The sequence below is a fragment of the Salarias fasciatus genome, chromosome 5 (assembly GCF_902148845.1).
Source record: "Salarias fasciatus chromosome 5, fSalaFa1.1, whole genome shotgun sequence".
Taxonomy (NCBI): domain Eukaryota; kingdom Metazoa; phylum Chordata; class Actinopteri; order Blenniiformes; family Blenniidae; genus Salarias; species Salarias fasciatus.
The window spans coordinates 7,943,176-7,953,982 of NC_043749.1; the positions used below are offsets into that span (position 1 = coordinate 7,943,176).

Below are 10,807 nucleotides of genomic sequence, written 5' to 3' on the forward strand. Positions count from 1 at the left end.
TAACAAACTGCAGAGCTTACCTATCGCCATGCCATCACATTCTCTGACAGTCACTTGGAAAAAAAGTAACAAAAGATACCGCAAACACTCGGGCTGCAGGACGTGAGCTGAAGTCTGAGCTATCATAAACTGTGCAAAGAAATAAAATGAGAGACAGTGAAACTCTTTCCAGCTACACACCCTTTCAGATTGCGCCGTCTGCTGTTACGGATTATCACAGGAGAAAACTATTAGTATGAGACTAGAATCCAATTATGACTTCCTCAATATCCCAAATGAACTAAATGTTCTTTTCCAGCGAGCTGAAACAGGAAAATCTTCTGGACATAACGGACATCTGAAAGCTTATGTAGGAGCAATTCATCCATTTTCGCTTGTGCTTGTAGCAACTTGCAGCAAAACACTGCAGGCCTTGTCCCTGTCTTCTACTTAATATCTGACAACCAAAAACAGCAGAGGCTGACCGAGAGTCTCCGACATTCCAGCAGAGGATGAGAGAGAGAGAGAGAGAGAGAGAGAGAGAGAGAGGTTTGACTTGGATTAGAGCCAGGACAGTTTTCCTCCCTCTATGTTTTTTCCCCTATAGCTCCTTTGTTGAACATACAGTACCAACTACATGAACAGAACTAACAGAAGAGCTTTGTTACTAACAGGCAGATCTACATTAACCAACCGACACACGTGGAAACTTTTGGATTTGCTCCTCAGCACATATCATGACTCAAACACCCGTACACACACACACACACATTTTGCACACACCTGCTCCTCCACAGCCACATCCTGCAGGGTCGGGGCGTCCCGCGGGCCCCGGATCCAGGTCAGTATCTGGCCCATGTTGGCTTAATGTGCCTCCGCGTGTTTGTGTGTGTGTGTATGTCTGTCAGCCTCTGCCTGGTCTATTCGGCTTGCAGCATGTTTCCAGCAGGCGGGGAAGGGACCCGGAGAGAGAAAAGAGGAGGGGCAGAGGGACTGGAGGGGGCGTGGCCGTCCGGCACAGAAGGGTAGGATCAGATGTGGAAGTCACAAGAGGCTGGGCAGTAACTCTCCGGGCTATAAAGGGAAGGAAGCTGACCCAGGACTGACACCCCACCTGGTCAGGGGCACATCTGAGCTGCTTCTCAGGAAAGCAGATACAGCTTTAACCCACACACACACACACACACACAAGGGCACACACGTGTATTAATACACACATGTGCAAGTGCATAAATCAGCCTTTACAACAAGCCAAAAATATGATGGTTTCATCTGAGGGCAGTTTTCAAGCTGCTCATTAACAAGAACACACCCAGATTTATGGAGTTAGCGAGCACTGAGCACACACAACCATAGCAACACACACACAAAGAAATGTACACTTTTCCTATGCAACCACCGAATCATCTGTAATAATAAAGTAATAATCCCAACTTTGGGTTCATGTTACATGATCTGTCAACTGTGATCCTAAAGGGACTGGGCTGAGCTCACACTTATTCAGTCTTATTCTCTTGCAACAATAACATCAAATCTTAAGAGATGTCCAGATTGATGGGACCAACATTACATCAACATTCCATTGTGCCAAAGATAACCTGTAGGTGGAGGACAGAGGGGATTCCTCTTGACAGCCAAAGCGAAAACAAACAAAACAGATTTAACAAGCAGGAATTTAGGGAGTGTTTCTATGGACATATTGCAAACAGATTCCGACTCAGGGCATGGGCGTGGGCCCTGCGATCTTTCACCTATGCAGCACCGTCAGATAACAGATGTTCTGCTTTAAAATATCTTCAACTACAGACAATATTGAGTGATATTAACTAGCACAGTGTAAAGGAAAAAAAAATGAATGCATGACGTTCTGAAGCCCGTCGTCCTCCTTGCAGCGTTGTTACGTAATTTAAAGACAAAGCAGGAGCAAAGTGCATTCTCAGCCATATCTCACCTGTGACTTAACGTCGCCCTGGAGGCAGCGCTCGGGCGAGGTTTTCAAAGACAATGCAGCCTTTCAGTGAATCAGCGAGCAGGAATCAGTCTGTCAGCCCAGCCTTTCACTTCTGTTTAGAAGCTCGCCGCAGCAAAATAAGAAAACAACACACCCGACTTCTAATGAGTTTAAACCAGCCTGACATGAAACTCCTGTTTATGTGACACACAAGCAAACTGGTCACTGAAGTTACCTGACCAGGTAAACCTCTCCTACATTAAATCCTTTGTCTTAAAACCTGAGACATCAGGGTGGAACCGTTAATGATGAGAACAGTGAGAAACTGTGAGCCTCATGGATGTCTCTCCTATTTAATTACTGGTGATGAATCATATGATTAATTTAAATGAATTAGTTAAACTGTCAGATGTATCTCATACAGGACCAAATATTTATGGAAGCTTGTAAGTTTTAGATCTCAGCCAGAGGTTTGTGGGTCCACCGCTTTCTGCTGTGGCAACAATAGACGCACACAAGCCAGCTCATGCAAGAATTTCTGATTCCTGCAAGATAAAAAAAAATCTACCTACAAACTCTTCTTGTTTTGGGCTAAACTCAACTAAATCACAAAACACCAGCACAGATATTTTCACTGTCAGTGTGATGAACACGTTCAAAAAAGTACCTCCAAAGTCACACATCTCTGTGGAGCTCTGCTTGTTCGGTTTTTTTTTCTGTTCTTACAGTATCAAAGTAATTCATTGGAAGTAATAAAGAAGCTATTTTGCAGGTTATAAATCAGCTTTTCAAAATTCACAAAGAAAATGTAGAAAATATACATATTAAACACAAAGGTCACTAAAGTTTTAGCTCACAGATAAACTTCCCTGGAGAACTTTCAGAAAACTCCAACATGTACAGCACAGGATTGTACTCCAAATTCAAATCTGACAAAAAAAAAAAAAAAACTAGCATCAAGGGTCAAGGATAACTTTGATAATAACCATGCTGAACTTCCTGCACTAACTCATGTGTGCTACTTGCAGATGTTATTTTAGAAAATGAAACGGGTAATAATGAAGCTTAAAAATAAGTGCAGTGGTTGAATAATCCTCACAACATGAATGTCTGTGTTCACTCCAGGCTTTGTGGAGTTTGCATGTTGTCTTTGAGCCATTTGTGTCTCCAGGTACCCCATAAACCAAACACATACTTTCCGGGGTTGGTGACTCTGAATCTGCTGGATTGGAGCAATAACTTATCAAGGTCATTCGCTGCTCAGTACCCAGAACCAGCTGGCACTGGCAGCCGCACCCCTTGACCCGAATTTAGATAAATCAGGTGTGTAAAACAATCTGTTGACATGATTAACTGTCATGATTGTTCCCAGTCACAAAGCTGCGGCGTCACCGTTTGAAATCCTCCTCTAGTCCGTTTAATTGCCCTGCATGTTCACACAGAGTCGGAATGAAGTCACGCAGGTCTGCTGCTTGAAATCTTTTTTTTTTTCTTCTCGCGTTTGACAGCCTAAAATAAAGACAAACAACGCCTGTAGAACACACACACACACACACGTGCATGTTTTACATTCATGCTTGCGTACATGTACTGTGCATAAAAGGGGTCTGCTCACACACGTGTGTGTGTGTGTGTGCATCAACACACTAGCTTCGCCACATAATTCACACCCTGGCTGGCATATTCCCTGTCAGGCAGACAGACACACCTTTGTCAGTGAGAGGTGCCTACCGACCCAGCCTGTATAACAAGCTGGTGCACCATGGGAAATGAGGGGAGTTGTTCTGTAATCTCTCAAACACACACGAAACCCTGCATGTTGATGCCAAATCTTTATTTCTTGGATTGTTTTTTTTTTTTTTTTTTTTGTTATGAACTGAGGGCAATCCATTCAGCACATTTAACTCTATCAGCAGAGCATAAACGAATGTGGAAATCCGAGATGTTTTCATCAACGTGTTTACCTAGCAGCGTATAGAAAGGAATATGCACAGGATATGTAACTGGATTCCTGCTACGCTGGCGTTCGTCTTTATATTTAGACTCCTGCCGTTCTTCAGTAACTACTGTCTTCACCACAGATATCTACCAACCTCGCCCATCACCTCCTCACCCACGCCCTGTTCAAAGGTTCACACTCGTGCTTCATTCAGTGACTGAAACAGGGAAAATAAGTCTAAAAAGTTAAGATTATTTTCAACACAAGATCAAAAGAATTAAAGCATACTCTGCTTATTCTCTCAGGGAAATTATTTACCTGCAAGTAACTAAACTTATTCATAAGAAACTAGACCTACAGTGGAACTGTTGTGGGCTCAATGCCTTGCTCAAGGACCCACAGTAAGTAACCTATAGGCAGTGGGATCTCAACACGTGCACCTCTGAACACAAGCCTTCTTATCTAACCTCTCGACTGCATTTGGATAAGATAGCAAAAAGATAAACGTGATAAATGTGACTCACGGCTGGGATTTAAATAAAACTACAAGATAACTGAGGACGGTAAAATTAAAGTCTTTCTTTACGGGACTTTAAATGGGCGGCAGAAGAAAACCAAACACTCCAAATTTACACAAAATGAGCTCTGTGGATTGAAGGCAGCAGGAGGCATCTCCAGTCGAACAGGTTTCAGAAACTTTTATCTGAGAAACCATCATCTGTTGGATCAAGCGGCGCTGCAATCAGCAGAGGGAGACAAACACACAGTTTCCTTGGCATACACACTCCTGTGCAGCTCCAGCTCTTTACTTGAGTACAACATGTATCATCTCTAGTACTGCAGGTAATGCTCATCAGTTGAAAAGCAGCGACTCACTTTTAATCTCTTCACAGCAATTTCAACCAGATGCTGGTGCATCAGAAAACTCCAACCCACATGGCGGTGCTCACACACGTTCAAGTACCTCTGAGCAAGCAGCAGGAGAAGAATGGGATGGGTACTACCTTGCGATAGTAGGGCGGTGCAGTGTAGAATGGAGTCTTGGTACTATGGCCCTCATGGTTGTCAAGCTTGGGAGGAAGAACTTTTTTTTGCTTTTGCTAAAAACAAACACATCAGGAACTTGTCATTGAATGTGCAAGTTGTTTTGTAGGGTTTGATGGAATTTGGCAGTGAAATGAAAGGAAATGTCTGTGCAGGATGTATGATTGCAAAATAATGTGCTAATGGATTACTCATCATCAGCAGCTTTTTTTTAACTTATCTTTCCCAATCAAATGGTATGTGTACAAAGAAAACATGCTTCATTATGTGGAAAGAGAAACGTTAACTACATATTCAGAAATAATGTAGTTTTGGTTTTGTTTTTTGATTTAGTAACAAATGGCACCAGATATGATTTTTTTTCCCAAAGTCTATCTCAGCTTAAACAGTTACACACCCTCATGTACAAACAGTGTGTGATAGAATATAGGCAAAGCCCTTGAACGCATTCATTTCAGTTTAATGATAACTATTCTGCAGCTGGTGCCAAGAGTTAAAGGGCAGCCAGCAAACTCCTTTACAGCTTCAGACAAGTCGTGCTGGTTTTCTGCAACAACAAGGACACAGGTGCCAAGCTTAACTTTACTTTTAGCGTGTCGGAATACAGCCAGAGGGTCAAAGAGAAAGCAGAGAAAAGAGGGAGGGAGCTGTACTCACAAGCCAGTACGCTGCGTACGCCATGATGCACCAGGAGGCAAAATATAAAAAGAAAACACACACACTCCGCTTAGAAATGAGGCTGAAGCTGCCAGAACTGCAGCGCGAGCTCCTCACAGCGATACCTTTATTTCTCCTGCCTGCCTTCCCGAACCGCGTGCCACTCCCCGGACACGGTACATTGTCATCACACACACACACACACACACACACACACACACACACACACACACACACACACACACACACACACACACACACACACACACACACACACACACGATAAACTAATTACTCATTAATTACAAGAGCATGTGCACCCAGCTTGGTTTCTCTTTCCCACGTTTAATAAGAAATAAAAGCAGCGTAGATTATTGTCTTAATCGTTTCCATCAATACACGCACACAAGCGCAAAAACATTTTTTGCGCGCGCACTCAATTGTTTCCAAAGAGTTTCATAAAGCGCTATTGTTTTGTCAAACATTGAGATGTGATGGTTTTTTCTTTTCTTTTCCTTTTTTTTTTTTTTTTTGGTGAAGGAAGCAAACCTCTGAGATCACCTCTGTTTATAACCAGTGATGCTGGTTTTACTAAATGGAGCTTAATGCGGAGAAGTATGCAGCAGACTGACATGATCAATACATGTCAGAACCGCCTCCTCTGTTTTCACACACACAGTCTGATCTTGTTTGAGTGATAATTTTCCTTTTTCTTTTCCTTTTCATCTGCTTTTGTCTCTGCAGTGTAATGAAACACAGAAATGAAGCCCTTACCTCCTTGTCCTCCTTCGTCTGTTTCTGGTGGTGATGGTGGCCATGGCTTCTCTTCTTATGTGGCATCTTCAAACCCCAGGATGGATAAAGTTTAGAAGTTTTTCTTTGAGCACTCGGTTCTCTTTAAGTCTGCACACTGAGCGTCCCTGAGATTCAATTAGGTTGCCCCTCCCGCTGGAAAACCTTCAGCTGTGTGATGATCTAGCTGGCTGGCAGAAGCACCTAGAACCTTTTTTTCGCCCCTTCATGTTTTTAAGATGGAGCTGAAGCGTGTAAGGTCTTGCTCATGTTCTACTTTGTGAAATCTACAACGTTTTCAACATTTCCTGACAGGAGTGATTAAACACTTTCAAGTTCTGAACTCAGAATGTGATTGTATGAGTGATTAGAGGATGGATTGATTAGACTAAACGAGGTGGATGGACTGAATTAAAAGTGTGATCATGTTAAATTTGAGAAGTATTAATGTGATTTCGCAGAAACACGCAACACTTTCTCCTCAGGCTGGAGTTTTTTTTTGGAAGTGACACGCCCCGCAGACCAGGGGAAGAGTTGACTCACAGCTGATAGTCAGGTTTTCCCCTCATTCTGAGGAACCTGTGAAGCAAAATGCTGCCCCCTCCTGGAATAAACGGGTACTACAACACTCAAACGCAGCAGAGGTGTTACGATGAATTCTGTATGACTGCTGAGAACTGCATTCCTCCAGTGAAGCGTGTGCACTGTTTGACTCCTAGTTTAGTAAAAATCAGGACATTTTTGATAAGTGTTTGGTTTTGGAGGGATTTAAATGATCATGCATAAGTGACAGTGGAGAGGAAAAACGTCCTTTAAACAGGAAGAATTCTGCAGAACGAGGTTCATAAATGGAAGCTTTCTGTTTCCCCTGGGGTCAGGCCCTAAAGAATCGGACAGACAGACAGACTGTGGGGAGAGATTCAAACCCTGATCCATGGTGACACAAACTAAAAGCCACAACAGACTGTCATAACAAAGTCACAGACCATGAACTTTCAGTTTCACAGTCAGAAAAAAATTATTTCTTTCAGGTGGGAAACAACCCGCCACCATTTCAGGTAACAAATACTTATGCGAGTCTTCTTGAGCTCATCTGTCTATTTGCAAAATCACGAGAGCAGATCTTCAGTTTTCAACAACTTCCTTCTCCTGGATCTCCTGGATCACATTGTCTGTCTCCTCTCTTCCACTGCAAGAACTAATCTGAAATACTTAAACTTCTGTTCAGTTTCACCATGGTTAGATGACATGGGAAAACAGATGCTAAGTTCGGATTACTTTTTTTATGAGCAAACATTTCATTTATTTTAAATGACAAGTGAGTATGCTTGAACAAAACACAGCAGAACCAGTGACTGCTAACGCTCTGAAAGTCAGCATGTCTCACAAACACAGCAATCATACGCCTTCAAACAACAGTAGGAATGGTGAACAAATTGATATAATATATATGTGTGGCGGATTAAACAAACAAAACAACCCCAAAAAAAAGAAAAAATAAGAAACCCCGCCTAGTGTATCTGCAGTCCTCGGAGGAGAGTCAGGAGTGAGGACCAGGCCTCCACCATCTACTGATAGTGGACACCACTGTCTTTCAAAGTTGTTCTGAGCTGCAGATAAAAGAAAAAGGAGGTGAAGTGACCCCTCTGCTCCAAAGATATCACCAAGAGTTTTTAGGTGTTTTTTTCCCAGTCAGGAAAACGAATGGCCACCGCTCAGTAATCTACCATTATTAAATAAAGGGGAGTCAGGGTCCCACACAGAAGAGCAGCCAACTATTTTCGATACCCTTCCTCCATGTTAATAGCAGATATGAAATCAGAGGATCAAATCTCAAATGGCGTCAGTGGGCTGAAATGTTAGAACAGAGGATGTTTGTGGAAGAATATGGAGCTGCCATCTGCTCCGAGCTCGCTATGACACCTGACTGTCAGATTAAAGTGAGAAGAGGTGAGAAGCGTGAAAGGACAGTCGTAGAGTTTTAGATTTGGGAGCGACAGGCCGCCGGCCTGCCTTTCTCGCTGCACTGTAGTGAGGTTGATGTGAGGCTGTTTGCCATGCCAAAGGATTTTGTAACTGCTGATTGCAATTTTGTCCAATACTGCAGGGGGAGGGGGGAGGGGAAGCATCAAGCTGACAAAATGTACTGTGGGTAGAATATTCATTATGATGGTGTACCGAACCCCATAGCCTCAAGAACTGACCATAATTTCAGTTTACTGACTGCAAGCTTGTGTAAACTTATGAGATTTATTTATTTATTATGCACTGTCCCATCCAAATGAATGAATAAAGAAAGAAAGAATGAAAGAAAGAAAGAACTACTGTACACCAAATTCTCTTCATAATACTGGCAGCAGACGAAGAAAGGTAATTTGAAGATAAATTGGGGCCTTTTATTTCTTTATTTACATGACAATTACCTTCATATCTGCCTGGCAGAGCAATTCAAATTGTTTTTAGTTCACTAAACAAATGTTTTATAATATAATTTGTCCTAAAATTCCTACTTTCAATTTCTTTGTCTGAATGCTGTTATGTAAATACGGCAGAGCTCTTTACCTACTGGGAAGGAAGGAGAATGGAACACTGAGATGGTCTGTACCTTTACCAGTCTTCTCACACCAAAACCTGTCACACAACCGTTCATACATTATGTCCATCCATAAGACTAAACTGCATTTATCCGATCTTTAGTCTGCGTCGTATTTTTCTTGTGTTCTATTGGCAGGACTGAAATTGTGAAGTGACATTTGAAGGCCTCCCAATGGAATCAGGAACACTTTCCACATTTATTTTCTGTTGATAGAATTTGTAATATAACTGTCATATTCTTCCACCAAAATTATTTTCGTACTTTTTACTTTGTGGTTTAAAAAATACATTCACTAAAGCCGTGCTGACCGATATTCTCCTGCATATGTGACTTCTTACATAATAGTTTGTTCTTATCATACTCATTACAGTTGCATGCAGTTTTTTTGTCGATATAGTCATGTTTGCCTCAATAATACCAGGCTAACTCATATTTGTACTAGCATTCCCAAAAATGTATTTACAATGCAATTCACATATAGTAGATATAGTATAGCATATAACAATTAAAAGGGAATAGGAAACTTCTCAGAGTATTTAATTTATATGTCCGACAACTGCATTTACAGCCTTCAGTACGACCTTATGTTTATACTCCAGGGTGAGTCAAGTACTGATTTCAATGTCTTTGCAAAAGCAGCGTCCGACCCACCAGAGACCAGGTCTGTTTGACCTTCACGCTTCATGATAACAGTGTGAAAGCCACGGCAGCAGAGAGGCCTTTCCTCGGTCTATCACGGGCAGAGTGATGCCAATCGCTTTGACACCGGAACGACATTTTCACAGCATCCTCTGATAACAGATGGCATTTGTAAAAGAGACTTGGTGAATGACTGATTCATGGATGTCTGAAACTCATTCTTAACCTCTGTTTATGATTGCAGGATTATTTATTCCTATTGAAGGTGAAATGCCAAGCAACAAGTTATTAAACAAACAATGCAGTGATTCATTTCTGGCTATTTCTTTATTCAAAATTACTTTTTTAATTATAATATGTTGGGGGGATAATATTTTGGCTTGTTAGTACTGTGTGCCAGTTGGCAGTTTATCTCACCTGTTTTTTTGTTGCTTCCTCTTGTCGGTAATTGTTAAATTTCTTATTTTTAAGAGCTGCTTCCATCCAGATCTTCCAGCTGACCAACTAATGCAACACTGAGCGAACGTCATGAGGGAGTCAGTCATTAGCTAATGGGACACAGCAACACAACAATAAGAAAAAAAACTATAAAAAGAAAGTAATTCTGTGATGACTTGCACAAAACCTGCATTTAGAAAAAATAATTACCTCTGATAAATGATTAGTGAAGTAAAAATCCAATGAAGTGACCTCCAAGAGTGATTGAGCCAATAAATTAGGTTGTCCCACAGTTGCCACCCATTACAGGTCCCTGCGATGAGACCCAGGGGTTTTGTCAGGATCTGCTGGAGAGATTACATCTCTCATTTGGTATGGGAACAGCTCAAAATCCCCAAAATGTTATTTTCTCTCCTTGTTGACAAAGTGACACCACATGGATGGATGGATGGATGGTTGGATGGATGGTGATCCTTTATTGCGGGCAAGAATTAAGCCACTTTAGTGAAAGACTGTGAAACACCAGTCGTGCTACACATTCCTGCACCAGACAAGACTTTCAGGCAGGAATCATGTATCTCATCTCGCATCTCATCTGTGACTAAATCACAAAACACAGAATGAACAGAGAGATGGAGTTAAACTCTGTGGATGCCATCAGCTAAGGTGTGTTTGAGATGAGAATGACAAAAGAAAAGAAGAAGAAGAAGAAGCAATATCCCTTTTTGTACTGCTTATTTATCCCACTTTATTTTACTTAAGCTGGTTGAAG

At 41.7% G+C, this 10,807-nt stretch overlaps 1 protein-coding gene across 12 annotated transcripts in view; it reads right to left on the reverse strand.

Annotated features, from left to right (window-relative positions):
- Positions 1-6,499, reverse strand: part of cast (calpastatin) — a 32,575-nt gene extending 26,076 nt beyond the window's left edge. For 4 of the 12 annotated variants that reach the window (XM_030092429.1, XM_030092427.1, XM_030092422.1 and 1 more), the window contains exons 1-2: positions 5,571-5,722; positions 4,874-4,969 (exon numbers count right to left, since the gene is read on the reverse strand). In XM_030092429.1, coding sequence (XP_029948289.1) covers positions 4,874-4,969; positions 5,571-5,594 — 120 coding nt within the window. In that variant the 5' untranslated portion in view covers positions 5,595-5,722. Of the gene's footprint in view, positions 1-762; positions 919-4,873; positions 4,970-5,570; positions 5,724-6,344 lie in introns of those variants that run through there. The other 8 variants (XM_030092433.1, XM_030092430.1, XM_030092424.1 and 5 more) reach the window with 8 other exon arrangements.
- Positions 6,500-10,807: the final 4,308 nt, after the last annotated feature.